Source organism: Protomyctophum bolini (genome assembly GCF_963924005.1).
Source record: "Protomyctophum bolini genome assembly, chromosome: 24".
NCBI classification, from domain to species: domain Eukaryota; kingdom Metazoa; phylum Chordata; class Actinopteri; order Myctophiformes; family Myctophidae; genus Protomyctophum; species Protomyctophum bolini.
Window position 1 is genome coordinate 27,892,733 of NC_137885.1, and position 22,637 is coordinate 27,915,369.

Below are 22,637 nucleotides of genomic sequence, written 5' to 3' on the forward strand. Positions count from 1 at the left end.
GTGCGTGTGAATGTGAGCGTGAGTGTGAGTGCGTGCACTCACACTGTTTGCTTTCTCTTGCATCCTTTCAGATTCAGATTCAGATACCTTTATTATCCATTTGTGTATACACAAATACAGTAGGAATTTGTTTTGACATAACATGAGTGCATTCGATTATTTTTTCACAGATAGACAGACATAACTTAACACCGTGCAGGGAAATAAATATAAAGTGCAGGTTTATACAGTAGTTCGTAGTGCATCGAATGTTGCCGGTGATTAAAAGTGCCGGTGTCACTATAGGAGGCAGGGGTGGAAGGGAAGCCAGAGACATAGTATGGGCTGTATTTTGCGTGTCTTAAGTACCAGGTCTTATTCCCTATAACTTGAGTAAACTAAAGACCTGGAGGCGTGATCAATGCTCTTTGGCCACTCAGAATAGCCAAATGGCATTGATCACGCCTCCAGGTCTTTAGTTTACTCAAGTTAGGGAATAAGACCTGGTATACTTAAGACACACAAAATACAGCCCACTGTGTGTTGTATCTCCTTTATACTGCCCTGCCTTTCAGTGTCTGTGCTTTGGTCCTTTTATTTGGTTCCGTTTGTAGACCCATAAGGGTCCATTTGGTTCCAAACTATCGTTTAGCTGCAGCATGGGGACCCCCTGGAACTCCCTCCAGGACCCCCGGGGGGTCCCCGGACCCCCCTTTGGGTAACTGCAGGTTGCCTTTTATTGCGTGTCGGTGTTGTAATATACGGCTGTCTGGTTCATAAGGCAGCGCTGCCTGCCTCGCTGTTTTACCGTCCATGTTTTGCGACAGCGCTGTATTTGTAATGGCTACATTATCCCATTCTGGACGGGAAGTTTTAAAAGCATTATGTTAAACTTTATAGCTATTGAACAATAGCAGATCTACAAGCTCGTAGCGCGGCACCGAGTACCGCGCTACGAGCTTGTATAGGTCTGCTATTTGTTTTTGAAAAATCCGCGAAAATGTGCCTCAGATCTTTGAATGTATATATATTCTTTCAGAGCGAACGTTTTTAACTCAAATCGTTGCTTCTGCAGGGGGGCTGGAACTATACATATTTTCAGATGGGGGGGTCAGCGGCCAATTACATATAATTTTTGGGCTCCTGAAATGAAATGAAATATTGAGAACCACTGATATATAGAAACATGAGGTTTTTCAGAAAATAGTCATGCTTTAGATGAAGACTTTTTTTTTTTTTTTCGACATCAGGCCTCAATGGCTTATTGAATAATGCATACGCGCGCACACGCACACACACACATTCTGAAAGGCAGGGGAGTAAGGAGAGACGACACAATGTCACACACACACACACACACACACACACACACACACACACACACACACACACACACACACACACACAGTCACACACACACACACACAGTCTCACACACACACACACACACACACACACACACACAGTCACACACACACAGACAGACACGCACACGTCGTCGCAGAGGTGTGATTGTGACAGAAAAGTTCCACCCGAGGACATCCAGTAATAATTGGAATCATTACCTATTACTTCAGTGCTTTGCAACGGAACGTTCTGTCGCCCATTGGAATCCCACCTGAATTACCGGCAGCCACTCACAGTGCGCTGTGCTGCACGAAGCACGGGGGGGGGGGGGGTATTACAGAGTGCTGAGGTCACTGACAGGCTACACGAATGAATGGTAGAGAACAGAACAGAACAGAACCACATGATGAGGGGTCCATTCTGACTGAGTATACACAGTCTGAGAGTGGGTCCATCGACCCATTTAGGCCTTCTGAAAAGTCTTCTGAAAGAATATACCGTATATTCAAAGATTTGTGCCGCATTTCCACGATTTTTCAAAAAATAGCAGACCTATACTGCTCGTAGCGCGCCACTCGGTGGCACACACACACACACACACACACACACACACATCTCTTCCTATACGGTAAAGGCACATGGTGTCTGCAGCTGTGATGTGGAGACATGGATCAGGCCTCGTGCAGCACAAGCGTTCTAGAAGTGTCCTCAGTAATGACACCCCCCCATATGGTTATACCACTAATACTCTACTCAGACACACACACACACACACACACACACACACACACACACATACATACACATACGTGCACACGCACGTGCACACAGAATCAGAGGCGGGCGTTCTGTGCTACATTAACTACAAACCTCATTTCCCCACAAAGAAGCCACAGGCTGAAAATTGGCTGGGACGAGTCATTAAACCTATATGTCTGGCACACACACACACACACGCACACACACACGGGCACACACACACACACACACACACACACACACACATATGCACGGGCACGGGTGCATGCACGCACACACTCACGTGCACATATACATCTATGCATGCACGTTGCAATACAAATGACTCTCCGGCCTCTGTCAGTGGAGCAGGTGATGTCCCGATGCTGCCTATACTGAGAAATGATTGTCCCGTCCCCCCCCCGTGTGTGTGTGTGTGTGTGTGTGTGTGTGTGTGTGTGTGTGTGTGTGTGTGTGTGTGTGTGTGTGTGTTAGGAAGGCTGCCTCGTGAGAGACTGAGGACACCCTAATTAAACCTTTCAGACCTGAAGACGCCTTCTGTGTCGCCTCATATATAGCTGTTGGAAAAACAGCAGATCTACAAGCTCCGTTCCGTTCCGGAGCTTGTAGATTGTATAGAGCTTGTATAGGTCTGCTATTTTTGAAAAAATAGTGAAAACGTGGCGCAAATCTTGGATTATATGTTCTTTCACACAGCGAACGTTTTTAACTCGTATATATTTCTGGGGTTTAATGGAACGGAATTCAGATGGGTTGGTCGGTGGCCAAATACAGATAATTCTTGGGGTTCTTGACATGAAATAGTTTTAGAACCTGCACTGATATGGAAACACACATAGGTTTTTCAGACAACTCACATGATTTTTGCATGAATCACCAGGCTCCAATGGGTTAAACCAAATGAATGAGCATCCTGCCAGCCTTGTTTGTATAGACTCACACGTGCACGCGCGTGCACGTGCATGCACGGATTGCACGCACGACGTTGCAACATTTTTTTTACGTCTTATAAAAAAAGACTGGGTCCCCAAAAATGTTGCCTGTCTTCTGATATTTTCATTTTTTTCTCCATTTTCAGTTCTTCTTTTTATTCTGCGTATGTGGGATTCTTCAGTGCTTCGTCGGTCCGTTGACGTGAAGCGTCTTTTTATCCACCGAAATGACTCTCCACTAACAAAGCCCCGTGTGTCGAGCGAGTTCATATTTTTGCCGGACTCAAAATGCTGTGGAATGAACGAGTAATTCCAACATGAGCTGCTGGGGTTTTTTTTTTCCGACAATAACTTGTCTTCCCTTGTCTCCTCTCCTCGGGCTGCTGCTGGAGTCATTCTAGGCACACAATAATAACCCATTCTGACCTGAGATCAGATTCATACGAGCTTTCCACTGGACACATGCACACTGGTCTGATTAACCCATTCTGACCTGAGATCAGATTCTAAAAATGTTCAGTCGTTCTTCGATTTTTCAAAAATAGCAGATCTACAAGCTCGTAGCGCGCCACTCGGTGGCGCGCTACGAGCTTGTAGATCTGATATTTTTCAATAGCTAAAGCATAACATGATGCTAACACCAACATGGGTTCCCGTTCAGAATGGGATAACTTGTCACTTATTGTGTCCGCGGGTGTGCTGTAAATTCCGTACGTGACGACCATTGTATTACTGTACTGTATACTGTATACAGTACAGTATGTTGTAATGCGTATTTTTACAACGGGTCGTTTCGAGGAAGCAATCTGATTGATTGAAACAGCCTTCTAGCCGTGGTTCAAATGAGCACCGCTCCACACAAACTCGGTGGCTAACTAGGCTAGATATAGTTTCTTGGGACATTTGTGGTCGTAGTGTCATTAAAACATAATATTTTTTCAGCAAAGCAACGCTTAATTGTTCTCTGGCACTCATGCGGACTCCACTAGGATTCTATAGGGCAGGACCGCTCATGGGTCCGTTTCTTTCCATTTGTACACTCTCAGAGTTACATTTAATACAAAAATGTATTACATGTAAAATAAGATTTTTACGATAATAAATTGGGGTCCCCGAGAGATATAGAAATGCAGTTAAAACGGGTGTCCGTATAGCTTAATGCATAACCGGTGCTCCTTGAAATGAAAACGGTTAAAAGTGACAAATGGGGGTCCGCAGGCTATAATGTGGGGGTCCTTGACCTGAGACGGTTTGAGAAGCGCTGGTATACGCTGTAGACGACCAGCCCATGCATCAACGATAGAAAGGCTCACATTGTAAAGCTTCAGTGGGTTGTATATTTTGTGGTGGATGTGTTTCCGTGCAGGTCTCTGAGCCCGAATATAAGACCCAGGGCTCAGGTAAAGATATACCTGGCATGCTGCGTCAGCATTCGCTCAGCATTATTATCCCTTTATTTATTCATTTTTATTCACAAATCAAGTCAAATCCTTATTTTGAACGTATAATATATACCTGCCGTGCCCGTTCGTTTCAATACAAATTCTCTCCCAAAGCCTCGACGTTGGATTGAATCACGTAATAAACTATAGTCTGATCTGGCTTTTCCTCTCTCCGCTGTAGTTCTGAACTGTGTTTGATTGGGTGGTGTTTGATTCTTTTTTTACCTAGAGAAGAAAAGGTGAGAGTGTGTGTGTGCGTGCGTGCGTGCGTGCGATGGAGAGAGAGAGAGAGAGATAGAGAGACAGAGGTGGAGATGATGATTCTTGTCATGTTGGGTAAAAGCCATCCTCTATTGTTGCGCTCAGAGCATCCCAGAGGCTGTATAGAAGCCAGGTGTGTGGGCAGGGAGTCAGCCTAGGCCGTGGGCTGTGTTGTTGTGTGTGCGTGTGTGTGTGTGTGTGTGTGTGTGTGTGTGTGTGCGTGTGCGTGCGCATGTTCGTGTGCGTGCGTGAGAGAGGTGGGACACGGATAGATGAGTTTCTCTGGGAAGGAATTGTGGATGAGAGCACAGGTGTTCAGCCTAGCTTATGAGAGAGAGAGAGAAAGAAAGTGTGTATTCACATGCAAATGTGTGTACTGTACTGCAGGTGTGCCTGGTGTCATTGCATTACCAGCAGTTATAATCTATATTCATATACTGTATTGTACTTGATTAATTGAATACAAAGGAAGGACCACAATGGAAACAGGCCCTTTTTTTGTGTGACTTTTAGCGTGACTTGTGTAATTGTATTGCCGTACTGTTAATAAAGTAATCATAAAAAGGGAATCGTGTTGGCGAAAGGGCCTTTCTGACTGTGTGGAGTTTGCATGTTCTCCCCGTGTCCCCTATAGGGTAGGTACCCTCACATGTTCTCCCCGTGTCCCCTATAGGGTAGGCACCCTCACATGTTCTCCCCGTGTCCCCTAGGTACTACCCTCACATGTTCTCCCCGTGTCCCCTATAGGGTAGGTACCCTCACATGTTCTCCCCGTGTCCCCTATAGGGTAGGTACCCTCACATGTTCTCCCTGTGTCCCCTATAGGGTAGGTACCCTCACATGTTCTCCCTGTGTCCCCTATAGGGTAGGTACCCTCACATGTTCTCCCCGTGTCCCCTATAGGGTAGGTACCCTCACATGTTCTCCCCGTGTCCCCTATAGGGTAGGTACCCTCACATGTTCTCCCTGTGTCCCCTATAGGGTAGGTACCCTCACATGTTCTCCCTGTGTCCCCTATAGGGTAGGTACCCTCACATGTTCTCCCCGTGTCCCCTATAGGGTAGGTACCCTCACATGTTCTCCCCGTGTCCCCTATAGGGTAGGTACCCTCACATGTTCTCCCCGTGTCCCCTATAGGGTAGGTACCCTCACATGTTCTCCCCGTGTCCCCTATAGGGTAGGCACCCTCACATGTTCTCCCCGTGTCCCCTATAGGGTAGGTACCCTCACATGTTCTCCCCGTGTCCCCTATAGGGTAGGTACCCTCACATGTTCTCCCCGTGTCCCCTATAGGGTAGGTACTACCCTCACATGTTCTCCCCGTGTCCCCTATAGGGTAGGTACCCTCACATGTTCTCCCCGTGTCCCCTATAGGGTAGGCACCCTCACATGTTCTCCCCGTGTCCCCTAGGTACTACCCTCACATGTTCTCCCCGTGTCCCCTATAGGGTAGGTACCCTCACATGTTCTCCCCGTGTCCCCTATAGGGTAGGTACCCTCACATGTTCTCCCTGTGTCCCCTATAGGGTAGGTACCCTCACATGTTCTCCCTGTGTCCCCTATAGGGTAGGTACCCTCACATGTTCTCCCCGTGTCCCCTATAGGGTAGGTACCCTCACATGTTCTCCCCGTGTCCCCTATAGGGTAGGTACCCTCACATGTTCTCCCCGTGTCCCCTATAGGGTAGGCACCCTCACATGTTCTCCCCGTGTCCCCTATAGGGTAGGTACCCTCACATGTTCTCCCCGTGTCCCCTATAGGGTAGGTACCCTCACATGTTCTCCCCGTGTCCCCTATAGGGTAGGTACTACCCTCACATGTTCTCCCCGTGTCCCTATAGGGTAGGTACCCTCACATGTTCTCCCCGTGTCCCCTATAGGGTAGGTACCCTCACATGTTCTCCCCGTGTCCCCTATAGGGTAGGTACCCTCACATGTTCTCCCCGTGTCCCCTAGGTACTACCCTCACATGTTCTCCCCGTGTCCCCTATAGGGTAGGTACCCTCACATGTTCTCCCCGTGTCCCCTATAGGGTAGGTACCCTCACATGTTCTCCCCGTGTCCCCTATAGGGTAGGTACCCTCACATGTTCTCCCCGTGTCCCCTATAGGGTAGGTACCCTCACATGTTCTCCCCGTGTCCCCTATAGGGTAGGTACTACCCTCACATGTTCTCCCCGTGTCCCTTATAGGGTAGGCACCCTCACATGTTCTCCCCGTGTCCCCTATAGGGTAGGTACTACCCTCACATGTTCTCCCCGTGTCCCCTATAGGGTAGGTACCCTCACATGTTCTCCCCGTGTCCCCTATAGGGTAGGTACCCTCACATGTTCTCCCCGTGTCCCCTAGGGTAGGTACCCTCACATGTTCTCCCCGTGTCCCCTATAGGGTAGGTACCCTCACATGTTCTCCCCGTGTCCCCTATAGGGTAGGTACCCTCACATGTTCTCCCCGTGTCCCCTATAGGGTAGGTACCCTCACATGTTCTCCCCGTGTCCCCTAGGTACTACCCTCACATGTTCTCCCCGTGTCCCCTATAGGGTAGGTACCCTCACATGTTCTCCCCGTGTCCCCTATAGGGTAGGTACCCTCACATGTTCTCCCCGTGTCCCCTATAGGGTAGGTACCCTCACATGTTCTCCCCGTGTCCCCTATAGGGTAGGTACCCTCACATGTTCTCCCCGTGTCCCCTAGGTACTACCCTCACATGTTCTCCCCGTGTCCCCTATAGGGTAGGTACCCTCACATGTTCTCCCCGTGTCCCCTATAGGGTAGGTACCCTCACATGTTCTCCCCGTGTCCCCTATAGGGTAGGTACCCTCACATGTTCTCCCCGTGTCCCCTATAGGGTAGGTACCCTCACATGTTCTCCCCGTGTCCCCTATAGGGTAGGTACCCTCACATGTTCTCCCCGTGTCCCCTATAGGGTAGGTACCCTCACATGTTCTCCCCGTGTCCCCTAGGTACTACCCTCACATGTTCTCCCCGTGTCCCCTATAGGGTAGGTACCCTCACATGTTCTCCCCGTGTCCCCTATAGGGTAGGTACCCTCACATGTTCTCCCCGTGTCCCCTATAGGGTAGGTACCCTCACATGTTCTCCCCGTGTCCCCTATAGGGTAGGTACCCTCACATGTTCTCCCCGTGTCCCCTATAGGGTAGGTACCCTCACATGTTCTCCCCGTGTCCCCTATAGGGTAGGTACTACCCTCACATGTTCTCCCCGTGTCCCTTATAGGGTAGGCACCCTCACATGTTCTCCCCGTGTCCCCTATAGGGTAGGTACCCTCACATGTTCTCCCCGTGTCCCCTATAGGGTAGGTACCCTCACATGTTCTCCCCGTGTCCCCTATAGGGTAGGTACCCTCACATGTTCTCCCCGTGTCCCCTATAGGGTAGGTACTACCCTCACATGTTCTCCCCGTGTCCCTTATAGGGTAGGCACCCTCACATGTTCTCCCCGTGTCCCCTATAGGGTAGGTACTACCCTCACATGTTCTCCCCGTGTCCCCTATAGGGTAGGTACCCTCACATGTTCTCCCCGTGTCCCCTATAGGGTAGGTACCCTCACATGTTCTCCCCGTGTCCCCTATAGGGTAGGTACCCTCACATGTTCTCCCCGTGTCCCCTAGGTACTACCCTCACATGTTCTCCCCGTGTCCCCTATAGGGTAGGTACCCTCACATGTTCTCCCCGTGTCCCCTATAGGGTAGGTACCCTCACATGTTCTCCCCGTGTCCCCTATAGGGTAGGTACCCTCACATGTTCTCCCCGTGTCCCCTATAGGGTAGGTACCCTCACATGTTCTCCCCGTGTCCCCTATAGGGTAGGTACTACCCTCACATGTTCTCCCCGTGTCCCTTATAGGGTAGGCACCCTCACATGTTCTCCCCGTGTCCCCTATAGGGTAGGTACTACCCTCACATGTTCTCCCCGTGTCCCCTATAGGGTAGGTACCCTCACATGTTCTCCCCGTGTCCCCTATAGGGTAGGTACCCTCACATGTTCTCCCCGTGTCCCCTAGGGTAGGTACCCTCACATGTTCTCCCCGTGTCCCCTATAGGGTAGGTACCCTCACATGTTCTCCCCGTGTCCCCTATAGGGTAGGTACCCTCACATGTTCTCCCCGTGTCCCCTATAGGGTAGGTACCCTCACAAAAACATGCAGTAATCCTGGTCTCTAAACTGCCTCCCCCTGGCCTAGCCTGGCCTGATGGAGGGGAAAGGAACTGGTCGGAATAACGCGTTCCTTCCACACGCTATACGTCCGGCCGGGGAAACTCTCCCCTGTCAGGTGTAAAGAAGCAGCTTGGACTCCTCATGCATAGAAGGAAGCATGATGTCACCCCCCCTCCCCCTCCCCCCCCCCCCCCCCAGGTTGGCAGAGGAAGTGTAGCACCCATGGGATTACATTAGATAATTGACACTGGGTGAAAAAATGGGTTGCAAAATCGTGGGATAGAAAAAATACAGTAATGGAGATGTCTACTATTAAACTAAGTTAGTTGAATGGGCTCATAATCAATAAATCTTCACGCGTCACTTTTTTAAAAAATCCATTTATCCAACCAGGCATGCATGCAGCTGCATGTTACATAACTCCTTGTTCTGTTCATTGAAGAAAACCAAAACAGAATTGATGAAAGCAACCCTAGTCGACATGAATACTGTTTCTGTGTTTTGTTTTCACATAATCTAATTTATTATTGAACATCCAGTTCAAACAAAAGCACAGCAAAGTGATCCCACAGCAGGTCATTAAGGCATTCTGTGCGGTAACCCCTTTTGGTGTTAGCATTATGTTATGATTTAGCTATTTTTGAAAAGTCGTGAAAATGTGGTGCAAATCTTTGAATATATATTTCAGAGTGAACGTTTTTAACAAAAATATTGGCTTTCTGGGGGGGCCCTGGAACAACATATTTTCAGATGGGGGTTGGAGGCCAATTACAGATAATTCTGGGGGTCCTTAGTACGCTGTGCTCACCAAGGTACATAGACACACATGCTCCTCGGAGGACTTAGACCACAATAATAATAATAATGTGCACCCCTGATTACATACAATAAATAATAAAGGTCAACCAATAATCTCCAGCGCTTGCTATAGAGAATGTTGTGCCCACCAGAACGCACGCTGGCTGGGCCAGGCTATCGAGACCATCTAGACCAGAACGCACGCTGGCTGGGCCAGGCTATCGAGACCATCTAGACCAGAACGCACGCTGGCTGGGCCAGGCTATCGAGACCATCTAGACCAGAACGCACGCTGGCTGGGCCAGGCTATCGAGACCATCTAGACCAGAACGCACGCTGGCTGGGCCAGGCTATCGAGACCATCTAGACCAGAACGCACGCTGGCTGGGCCAGGCTATCGAGCTCCTCCAAGCTGCTGCTGAAATAAATCAATGTTATACTGCTATGACTCCACACAAAAAAAAGGCATATTCGGTATTTTTAGAGGCGAAACCGAATAGTCAAAGAACTATACTGTTACACACTCAGAGTCCAGGTACTACAACACTAGCTGCAGTTTAAGAGCGACGCTGCATTGTAATGTAGCTGGTGTTATCAGTGGGAGAAGAGAAGTGGGCCGGGGGAGGATTAAGATGTAATTCAATTTGAAGGGATTCCATTCAGTCAGTTTTGGGGCTGGAAAGCCAACTTGATGGAATAAGCCATGAAGAGAGAAAACTGGGTTATACAGCAGGGATATGTGTCTCTGTTTCTGCACGGTCACACGGTCGCACGCACGCATGCACGCACGCACGGTCGCACGCACGCACGGTCGCACGGTCGCACGCACAGAGATACAGAAACAGACTTTGCTTGCGAGATCATTGTCTCTGCCTCGATCTGCCTTTGTTTCTATTTCCACCATGCTTCTTTATTTCCTTTTTTTTCTTTCTCGATTCTGTAAGCATACATATCTTCATACTGTAAGCATACTGTACTGTACTGTACATCTCAGTTCTTTTTACAATGCAACACTTTGCGAGGCTTTGGGGGAGCTTCAGTTCCAGCCATCCTTTCATACATCATGTGATCTTTGTGATCTGACACGTTCAGAAGTTGAAGTCACATTTTGTGTCCAACGTATTGTTGTCGTTCTCATTAGTACTGTACTGTACTGTATGTGTGTTCATTAGGCCCATGGAGTCCTCTACTGTACTGTACTGTATGTGTGTTCATTAGGTCCATAGAGTCCTCTACTGTACTGTACTGTATGTGTTCAGTAAGTATGAGTATTATCAGTGCATCGTCATCGTCACCATAGTGACTGAGTCTGTGTCTGTACTGAGGCCATTAGTCTGTCTGTCTGTCTGTCTGTCTGTCTGTCTGTCTGTCTGTCTGTCTGTCTTGCTCTAACTGCATTGTTCTCTCTCTCTCTCTCGCCGCCATGCTTTCTGCCCTCGCTCGTTCTCTATCTCACTCTAATTCCCTTTCATTTACTGCATCAGCCACCCCCCCTCCACTTTCTCTCTCTATCTCTCTCCCTCTCTCTCTCTCTCTCTCTCTCTCTGTGAGGTGTAAATGAGGTGAGCCAATAGGCTTTGTTGGAGCAGTGACACCGCTGTACAGATAGTGGGCCTATTGTCCCCCTTGGCAGAGTCCCCATATTACACATCCACACATGCACACACACACACACACACACACACGCACGCACGCACGCACGCACGCACGCACGCGCGCGCGCACACACACACACACACACACACACCGACTACAGCGATGCATGCACACACAAGCAGGCGCACATCCAACTGAGAGTTCACAGCTCTTGTGCGTATTATGTGCACGCACTTCAGTTGTCAAGTAGACGTGCCCTCTTTGCCACCCCGCACATCAAGAGGGAAAAAGGAAACTGCTCAGCATGTTGGGGGGGGAGGGGGGGAGGGAGAGAGAGAGGGAGAGGGGAGAGAGGGAGGGAGAGAGAGAGGATAGGGGAGAGAGGGAGAGAGGGATAGGGGGAGAGGGGGAGAGGGGAGAGAGGGAGGGAGAGAGGGATAGGGGGAGAGTTGGAGAGGGGGAGAGGGGGAGAGAGGGAGGGAGAGAGAGAGGGATAGGGGGAGAGAGGGAGAGAGGGATAGGGGGAGAGGGGAGAGAGGGAGAGAGGGAGGGAGAGAGGGATAGGGGGAGAGTTGGAGAGGGGGAGAGGGGGAGAGAGGGGAGGGAGAGAGAGAGGGATAGGGGGGAGAGAGGGAGAGAGGGATAGGGGGAGAGGGGGAGAGAGGGAGAGAGGGAGGGAGAGAGGGATAGGGGGAGAGTTGGAGAGGGGGAGAGGGGGAGAGGGGGAGAGAGGGAGGGAGGGAGGGAGAGAGAGAGGGGAGCTACAAGTAATCAGGATGTATTGTACAAGGTGGAAGGAAGAAGTGAGAGAGTGTCATCTCATCCATGATACTGTAGTGTCTCTCGCTCTGGGTTCTGTGTGGAAGGAAGAGACGGTTGATGTGACGAGATGGAGAGAAATATAGAAGAGAGACACTGACTGACTGACAAACAACCAGTGTTGTGACTAACGCCCTTACATCACGTTACGTTACATAACGAAACTACTATTTGCAATAACTTGTAACCTACCGCTTTACATTTCCCCATTCCATAACGGCGTTCTATAGTTACTGTGCGTGTGTTAACCGCGTTATTATGTTATTATGTCAACTTCTGTGATCCAAGTGAAAAGTCTGGCCATGCAGCTCCGTGAGTCAGACTGTCATACAGGCGTCTCTGTGCTGACTGCTGCTCTGTGAGTCAGACTGTCATACAGGCGTCTCTGTGCTGACTGCTGCTCTGTGAGTCAGACTGTCATACAGGCGTCTCTGTGCTGACTGCTGCTCTGTGAGTCAAACTGTCATACAGGCGTCTCTGTGCTGACTGCTGCTCTGTGAGTCAGACTGTCATACAGGCGTCTCTGTGCTGACTGCTGCTCTGTGAGTCAGACTGTCATACAGGCGTCTCTGTGCTGACTGCTGCTCTGTGAGTCAGACTGTCATACAGGCGTCTCTGTGCTGACTGCTGCTCTGTGAGTCAGACTGTCATACAGGCGTCTCTGTGCTGACTGCTGCTCTGTGAGTCAGACTGTCATACAGGCGTCTCTGTGCTGACTGCTGCTCTGGAGTCAGACTGTCATACAGGCGTCTCTGTGCTGACTGCTGCTCTGTGAGACAGACTGTCATACAGGCGTCTCTGTGCTGACTGCTGCTCTGTGAGTCAAACTGTCATACAGGCGTCTCTGTGCTGACTGCTGCTCTGTGAGTCAGACTGTCATACAGGCGTCTCTGTGCTGACTGCTGCTCTGTGAGTCAGACTGTCATACAGGCGTCTCTGTGCTGACTGCTGCTCTGTGAGTCAGACTGTCATACAGGCGTCTCTGTGCTGACTGCAGCTCTGTGAGTCAGACTGTCATACAGGCGTCTCTGTGCTGACTGCAGCTCTGTGAGTCAGACTGTCATACAGGCGTCTCTGTGCTGACTGCTGCTGAGAGAGCGCTCTCTGTGTTGACGGTTTCGTTTGTGCTCTGCCTCTCATACTAGCCTCTGAGCCCACATGGCTTCACACCCTAACATGAACAAAGCATGTCGCAGAAGAGGTCATTGATTGGCTAACGTATAGGGCCATATTTCAGGGTAAGCCAATCAGAGACAGTCTGAGTAGGGCGGGTCTTTTCTTATGCCTGTAGGTAAACACAGACCTACAGTCTATGACACAGACACACAAACCCTTGTAACGCATACACAGAAAACGCCGTTGAACGAACATTATTAACACACGCTACAATGGCAAATGCGGATAACGGCGAGATCGTATGGTTTGTGGTTGGAAATATCGATTTTAAATCGCCACAGTAGCATGTCACCAAGAGTCAACTCAAATGATTGCTAGGTAGCCTATGTTGTTGAGGAAATGCTTCCCCTCTCAACGGTGGAGTCTGTTCCTTGGTCAGCAAAATACCAGTGAAAGCATGAGGGCCAATGTGCAGAAATACATTTTCCAAATACCTGAACAGTGTGCGTGCGTGCGTGCGTGGTCTTAAGTACCAGGTTTCTCTTCTCCCAAACATAATTTAAAAAAATAAGATCTGGTTGCAAAAGGGGTGAAGTGGCCCTTTAAGGCCCTTGCAGATGAATGCGAAAATAAAAAAAACAAACTAAGCAAAACACTCACACAGACTATTTCCTCAAATTCTACTATACTTGTGTGGACACGCATGCGTGCATCCACACAAACACACGCACACACACACACAAGCACATCTCAGTAATGGGTTATTATTACCTATATATACTTCCACTCGCACGTCCTAAAATGAATTGCAGGACTCAAACTGTATTTGATTTCATAAAATGACTCGCTGTAGCATGCCACTCGGATTTCCAAATAGGTGTGCAAGAAATGTCACAGAGAGGCAACGTGTTACTGTTCGCTCAAAAATGGCATTTTCATCATCCACTTTGCACGCACGCACGCATGCACACACACACACACACACACACACACACACACACACACACACACACACACACACTCACACACACACACACACACACACACACACACACACACACACACACACACACACACACACACACACACACACACACACACACACACACACACACACACACACGTCCGGGGAGTGTTGTATATTATAATGATTGTATGTAGTGATACTGACAGGAGCCAGATGGTAGTAGGGTGGAGTGAGTGAGTGAGTGAGAGAGAGTGTGTGTGTGACTGTGTGTGTGTGTGTGTGTGTGTGTGTGTGTGTGTGTGTGTGTGTGTGTGTGTGTGTGTGTGTGCGCGTGTGCGTGCGCGTATAAGTTACGTTGGGTGGAAATGGGTCGGGCTAATTACATGCAATGTTCGGATGACGCACACACACACACACACACACACACACACGCACACACACACACACGGACGCTCACACACTCACACACCCACCATTATAAAGGTCATCCGGCCCCCGATTTGAAATCGAGTGTCTCTGCCAAACAGAAACATTGTATCTCCACATTTTTATATACACAAATGCCTACTGTATATGCTTTGATTTACACACGTTTCTTTAAGTGCATCTCTGTGGGGTTTCCACAAATATTTATCCAATGAAAAGTATCACCAAGAAAGAGCTTATTGCGACCGTGCATTGGAAGATTGATTGATTGACTGAAATATGTATTATCAGTTTGCAGAATTACAGTACATTTCAAGCACAACTCAATACAAAGACTGTGTTAACTGTGAGTGGACGACCCCAATTAAGCATTACACTTGTTTACAACAGGGTTCCGCCATGTTCAATTCATAAAAACATGTAGAGACGTACAAATAGACACTTCTATATAGTTAAAGAACAGAACAGGAATTCGTCATAGGATCCATTGGAACAAAGAATGTCTTTCTTTCATATATAGTTTCATGAAAAGCAAACGGTATTTATTGGATGTATTGTATATCCCATTCTCGGCGGGAACCCCTTTTGGCATTATGCTATGCTTTAGCTATTGAAAAATAGCAGATCTACAAGCTCGTAGCGCGCCACCGAGTGGCGCGCTACGAGCTTGTAGGTCTGCTATTTTTTTAAATCGAAGAACGACTGACATAGTAAACATAGCATTTTCAGAAAACTGTCAGTATAGTAGAAGACATTTTTAGAATCTGATCTCAGGTCAGAATGGGATATACATACGAGGTTTTCAGCCGACATCGACGGCACATTACGCGGCGTGCCCTTGACAGAAACCAGACTGTACGTAGGTCGCCCGCATCGCAGGAAACGATGGGAAAATGATAGAGTCCTCCATGTTGTATGTACTGTACGCCTCTTTATACCACACTGTCCATGTGAGTGTCCTTAACCTCCCCCCACTCACTCACTCACTGCTATAGTCACAAGGGTCCATTTAAGGTCCATCCTTACACGCTTTGCAGTTAAATAAACACTCTCAAATTACTCTTCCGCCCGCACCGGATTTGACCCTTAATCGACGAGGGCGACGTCTCTTTTCAGTAACCCGCGTTAACCGCTCCATCCCGAACCCCCCCCCCCCCCCCCCCCCCCCCCGATTCCTCTTTCTTCCTCCACCTCCGCCCTCCCGCCGTTGGAACATCTACAGTTGATTTAGTCGACTAAAATGTGTTTTGACAGGCCTTGATGTCGTTGTAATGACATATTTTACACTTTTGTTGCATGCTGAAAATAGCAGATATACAATCTCACGACGCGTTGTGAGATTGTATATCTGCTATTTTCAGCATGCAACCCAGCACGAAACTGGATCTCTTGTCCACTAGTCCCTTACTAACATTTTAGTCTAGTTTTTATTTGTTGACGAATTTGTCAGTATATTTAGTCTTAGTTTTAGTCATCATAGATATTTTTTTTATTTAGTTTTAGTCAGTGAAAAAAGGTAGTCGACGAACATTTTTCGTCTTAGTTTTAGTCGACGAAAACAACATCTGTCCCCGCTGTCAGCCCTCCCTCCGTGGGCAACATCTGCCCCGCTGTCATCTCCACCCTGCTTTTTTCCTTTTCCGTTTGAACCCCAGCGTTGTGCACGCTGAGAGCTTCCTCCCTTATCCTTCCTCCTATAACGACTATTCCGTTTCTTCTGTCTGTCTGACACTTTCGCGAGGTCTTCTCATATACTTCCTCCCCTTCTTTTGTCTTGTTGTTTTCCCCTTACATGTCTTCTCCTTACATCTCTCTAGTCTCTTTATTACATGTCTTATTATTGTCTTCTGTTCCATTATACATTGGAGTTGTTTGAACCTAGTGATCCCACTCCGTCTTTCTCTCATGACATGTGTGAGAAATATACATCAGATATACTGTATGCTAGTTTATCCCATTCTGGGCGGGAACCCCTTTTGGTGTTAGCATCATGTTATGCTTTAGCTATTGAAAAATAGCAGATCTACAAGCTCATAGCGCGCCACCGAGTGGCGCGCTACGAGCTTGTAGGTCTGCTATTTTTGAAAAATCGAAGAACGACTGACATGGAAACATAGCTTTTTCAGAAAACTGTCATTTTCAAACAGACATTGTTTTAGAATCTGATCTCAGGTCAGAATGGGTTATGCATCTGACCATTGGTGCTATATAACAGTGGTCCCCAAAGTGGGGTCCGGGGACCCCCAGGGGGTCGTTGAGGTCCACAGCTAAAGGATAGTTTGGAACCAAAATGTCAAGTTCTGTCTCTCCACAGACTCCCACTTTCCCTTCCACTCTGCAGTCTGTAGTCCCATTCCATTTTCAATTTCAAAAGGCTTTATTGGCATGATAAATATGTTCTACATTGCCAAAGCATACACACAACAAAACAAAAATTAACATTGCGCACACAGAGACAACAAACATCCCAACAATAATGAACAACAAGCAATATACAGTAACAATGACAATAAATTAACAAACATAAACATAACAGCAACTTACAGTAATGACCCTGTTCAGACAGATATACCTGTCTCTTCTGTCCACTGGCTGTCCCTCAGTTGATGACAACTCCACACGTATTTTGCTGCCAAAGCTGTGCATTATTTGGACTGTTCTCCCAGAACATAATTGGAGTGATGAGTTATTAATGGTGGACTCAAATTCTTTATATTTTTCTTTAAATTTAGGGAAGAATGATTCTCTGATCATGTCTTTATACTTGTCGCATCGTAACAGAAAGTGTAGTTCCGTCTCCACCTCCCCTTTGAGAGCAGAGTGAACACAGTCTGGCATTCTCTCAGCTGTCTCCAACTCCCTCGTCAGCCCAGCTGTGAACACTAGTTTGCCCATTTACCTGCTCCCTGTAAGACTCCTTACAAACACTCACGGTCAGAACATTTGTCATTGTCCCTGAGCTTAGCTGTACCCCAAAGTTCCTGCAGGTTCTGTGTCTCCTTGAAAGGTTTGCATTTTGGACTTCATGACTTACTGCCTTGTACCTGAGTTTTGCCTTTTTTGGTCGTCCTAGTTTTATTTTGTACTTTTTGAAAAGTTTGGAATCGTTTCTCCTGAGTTTCCTGAGCTAGCTTACAGCTAAACCTTTTGTTTGTGACCCTTAACTGCCTTGGGCTTCAATACATCTTTGGATTTTGAATCTTTCTGTTTTGTGGCTCTGCATTTTAGTTTTATTTTGTAAGTTTGGAATGTTTCTCCTGAGTTTCCTGAGCTAGCTTACAGCTAAACCTTTTGTTTGTGACCATTAACATGCCTTGTGCTTCAATACATCTTTGGATTTTGAATCTTTCTGTTTTGTTTTGTGGCTCTGTATTTATGGGTTCAGTCATCCTGCTATCCTGACAATGCTTTAGCTATTGAAAAATAGCAATAGAGCTATTCTGCTATTCTGCTCGTAGCTGCTACGAGCTTGTAGGTCTGCTATGTTTTTTTTAATTTAAGAACGACTGACATAGTAAACAGATTTTTCAGAAAACTGTCAGGATGTAGAAGACATTTTTCAGAATCTGATCTCAGGTCAGAATGGGTTAAACGAAAAAGCATCTCTCTCACACGTTTGCCAGAGTGCCAGTGATAACCCCCCCCTTGTGCCAATGTTGGCACCCGTGCCCCTGTGCTAGTGTATGCATCTGACCATTGGTGCTATAACAGTGGTTCCCAAAGTGGGGTCCGGGGACCCCCGGACCCCCAGGGGTCCTTGAGGTCCCCAGCTAAAGGATAGTTTGGAACCAAAGTGGACCCTTATGGGTCTGTAACTCAGAGAGTGTACAAATGGAACCAAATGGACCCTTATGTGAGCATGCAACCAAGTGTAAAATTACTTCAACACCTTGAGAACCACACTCGGAACTTGAACATTGTTCGACACTATGAAAACCAAAATCTCTCTCTCTCTCTCTCTCTCTCTCTCTCTCTCTCTCTCTCTCTCTCTCTGTCTCTCTCTCTCTCTCTCTGTGTCTCTCGTCCCGTGCAGTGTGCCCCGGCACAGAGAACAAGCTGAGCACGCTGTCGGACCTGGACCAGCAGTACCGCACGCTGAAGAAGCGCTACGAGAACTGCGAGGTGGTGATGGGCAACCTGGAGATCACCAGCATCGACCGCAACCGCAACCTGACCTTCCTCAAGGTAAGAACCACACCCCACAACGAGATTCTGTTTAGCTTATTGTGTTTACGCTTGCGTTGTCGCACGCCTCTTCAACAGACCTGGAGGAGACCTGTGGTTGATCCAGGCGACAACAACGCCTGCGTTCCTCGCTTGTTCACGTTTGCAAGGCCTTTTTATAGTTGTGCATTCTGTTGGCACTGTCTGGCGCCTCAGCACCGGAGCCAATGGTGGCATGGAATCCGTTGATGTGTCAGGTCCATGTTCCCAAGATCACAGGTTCAAATCCCCCCAGTGTGGGTGACGTATAACACGTCTCTCTTCTCATTTCGTTTTTGACTCCATGGATGCACGTCTTGACAATTTCATGTCGGTGTGTGTCAGGTTGGAGGAGGGACTTGGAATGACATGGCGCTGCCATGTTCCCTGTAGCTCAGGGACTCCATTTGGGTCCCGGGTTTTAGGGTTATTGCAGCGAGCAAATTGGAAACACCTGCTGATCAATTAACCCTGGCACTGCTTCCTGTGATTCACTCCCCCCGGCTCCACAGCTCTCTTTAACCCATTTTGGGTGGGAACCCCTTTGGGTGTTCGCATTATGCTATGCTTTAGCTATCGAAAAATAGCAGATCTACAAGCTCATAGCGCGCCACCGAGTGGCGCGCTACGAGCTTGTAGGTCTGCTATTTTTGAAAAATCGAAGAACGACTGACATTTTTTTAAATCTGATCTCAGGTCAGAATGGGTTAATCAGACCAGTGTGTGTCCAGTGGAAACCTCGTATGAATCTGATCTCAGGTCAGAATGGGTTAATTTGAGTGAGAGTTCTTCCTCGCTCCCAGCCGATGCCAACATGGTCCATAATGTGCGATCTGAGATGTTGTTGTTGTGTTTGTGTGTGTCGACCCGCCAAGGAGACACAGATATATATAGATAAGGACAGACGGCTTAGTTTGCTATACTAGTCACACACCCGGACGGGACGTGAGCAGAGTTTAAAATGTGCTATATGACTCAATCTCTGCCTAGCTAGCTCCGACGGTTCCCCACACACACACACACACAGAGAGAGAGAGAGAGAGAGAGAGACAGAGAGAGAGAGAGGGAGAGCGATAGAGGAGAGAGAGAGAGCCGGCTCGCCTTGTTTCTCAACTTGAAAAGACTTGAAATGATGTGTCCTACTTTCTGACCCATGCTGAGGTAGCACATGAAGGGCTAGAGCAGGGGCGGGCAACTTTGACGATGGAGAGGGCCACTATATTTCCACACTCCCTCCCTAGCGCTGCGACGTGTTTTGAGCTTGTAGATCGGCTATTTCTTGCTACCGGTATATTCGAATTGAAATCTTGAATATTCTTTTAGCTATTTTTGAATTGGAATCCTGAAAATGTACATTTTTATGTAATTTCAAATGCCTTTAATTATACTTGTGTTGACCATTGAGCTACTAATTTAGACTGAAGTAATTAAAGCCGGTCATGTTTGCATGTTGTGGAATTGTAACAGCTGAAACCAATTATATCAGTATTCTGACATTAACCTGAGGGCCACATTAAGTGAAGGTGGGGGCCGCATGTGGCCCCCGGGCCGACAGTTGCCCACCCATGGGCTAGAGTGTCAGAGTAGAGCAGATCTACAAGCTCATAGCACGGCACTCTGTGCCGCGCTATGAGCTTGTTGATCTGCTATATAGCAGCGACGCTCTGCTCCGTCACGTCAATGAGTATAAACAATGTCTATTGTAGAAGCTATAGCGCTATCAAAGCAGGAGATGACACAATGTGGGTGTGGGGCGACAATGCACGTGCTGTAGTGGGAAATATGAAGACTCAAATCTATATCGTATATTATTGTTCCATGCTATAGTCTGTCTGGTCGTGTCTGTGAGCAACGACACCTTGGCCTGAAAGCCTGTCTCAATCCACTCAAGCTGTATGTATAAAAGACCACATCACCCCTATTGTTTGTTATGAGACCCTGCTGGGCCTGAATAGGTATCACTAGGTAGGTTTAGCAATGACGTTTCCACACCGTACATTGTTAATAGTTGCATAAATGTATTCACGTTCCTGTATTCTTGTATTATGGTTCAATTGATCCCTGAGGGACTCCAGCTCCATGTTTCACACAAACGAGTACATAACAAGTAATAATCTGTATTTTAGTGCAGGCGGACGCATAATGTACAGCAGTGGTTCTCTTCTCAGAGGGTGGTCCTGCTTGGACCCTCAGGCTTCCTTAAGAAGCCTGACCCTTAATTCTGCAACTCTGAAAGCGTGCAAACGGAACCAAATGGACCCCTATATGTACAGTAAGGCGTGTACAGTATATACGCTGTCGGAGTTTATGGGGTCGGCCCTTTGAAATAAAAAAGTTAGAGGTGGTTGTATCGTGACATACATTCTGAACGCTGCTCTGAGAGGCAGAGTGGAGCGGTGGTTTGGCTCCCTGCTGTGATGCTGCTGTGGGAACTTAAGCACGGTGGAATAGAATTACGCTACGGCAATGCGACGTGCGGCGCATGCGTCTCGCCTGTGAGCAGCCAGCGGTACTGTTGGGGCTTCTCACACAATGAACAGTGTGTGTGTGTGTGTGTGTGTGTGTGTGTGTGTGTGTGTGTGTGTGTGTGTGTGTGTGTGTGTGTGTGTGTGTGTGTGTGTGTGTGTGTATGTGTGTGTGTGCCTGTGTGTCCACAAATAGGCATATCGTTGCTGTTGGGCAGAGACCTTGTACCTCCATATTTCAACTTCTTCATGTTTTTTTTTCCTAAATTAATTTGCAATTCACAACGAATGCCCTATACTTAATTCGTCATACAACATGTGTTGCGCGAAGGGTTCGAACATGGACTGATCTGCATGCTTGTCGATCAACACATTTTCACGAATTAATTTTTATAACTTTTTAAATGATTAAAAACAATTAAGGGTTTTGGACATACGCGGTTTACACTCGACTATATACAGCGGCAAATACTGTATTGTGCATACATCAATCCCAGAGATTCTGTGTGTGTGTGTGTGTGTGTGTGAGTGTGTGTGTGTGTGTGTGTGTGTGTGTGTGTGCGCGCGCGCGTGTGTGTGTGCGCGCGTATGCACGTGCCACGTGCCATTTTTTTTATAGCCTGCTTGCCACCAGCGACCCCTTCCCCATCATTCCCCTCCTGCTGCGTAATGAAGTGAGGTGTGCTCTAACCCATTCAGGACGGGGGGAAAATAGCAGATCTACAAGCTCATAGCGCTGCACCGAGTGCCGCGCTATGAGCTTGTAGATCTGCTATTTTTGAAAAATCGTGAAAATGTGTCGCAAATCTTTGAGTATACGTATATTTTTAACTCAAATTTTTGCTTCTGGTGGTGGGGGGGTCACTGGAACAACATATTTTCAGATGGGGGGGTCGGAGGCCAATTACAGATGTATTTGGGGGTCCTTGACATGAAAATGTTTGAGAATTAACGAATGACAGAAACATGGGGTTTTTTTTCAGAATACTGTCAGGATTTAAAGAAGACATTTTGCATAGAATGGTCCTCAGGTCTAAATGGGCTAATTACCGTGCCAGCGCTCCCAGATGAACACCATAAACAGTCCCATCAGGCCCAGCGTCATTAGCGCAACAATTAGGCATCTGGGAAGGGTGGGGGGGTGGGGTGGGGAGGGGGGGGTGCTTGGAGGTATTGCCGTTGCCATAGAGACTATATTGCCCCCGGGGGATGGGATAGATCCCGCTATATATATATATCGAGCAAGGAAGTGTTTCGTTATTATATGAATAGATGGACGACGTAAAAGTTTTTTTCCCCTCTGGTGATTTGCGCGATGGCAGGCTTTCAGTCAAATCTGGTCACTGCAGTA

The 22,637-nt window shown here is 47.7% G+C and overlaps 1 protein-coding gene across 1 annotated transcript in view; it reads left to right on the top strand.

Annotated features, from left to right (window-relative positions):
• Positions 1–2,406: 2,406 nt before the first annotated feature.
• LOC308311849 (receptor tyrosine-protein kinase erbB-4-like) overlaps positions 2,407–22,637 on the top strand; it is a gene marked incomplete at its 5' end in the record, with an annotated part of 279,643 nt that continues 259,412 nt past the window's right edge. The window contains 3 exons of the mRNA XM_080758624.1: positions 2,407–2,436; positions 4,384–4,417; positions 18,652–18,803. Coding sequence (XP_080614750.1) covers positions 2,407–2,436; positions 4,384–4,417; positions 18,652–18,803 — 216 coding nt within the window. The remainder of the gene's footprint in view (positions 2,437–4,383; positions 4,418–18,651; positions 18,804–22,637) is intronic.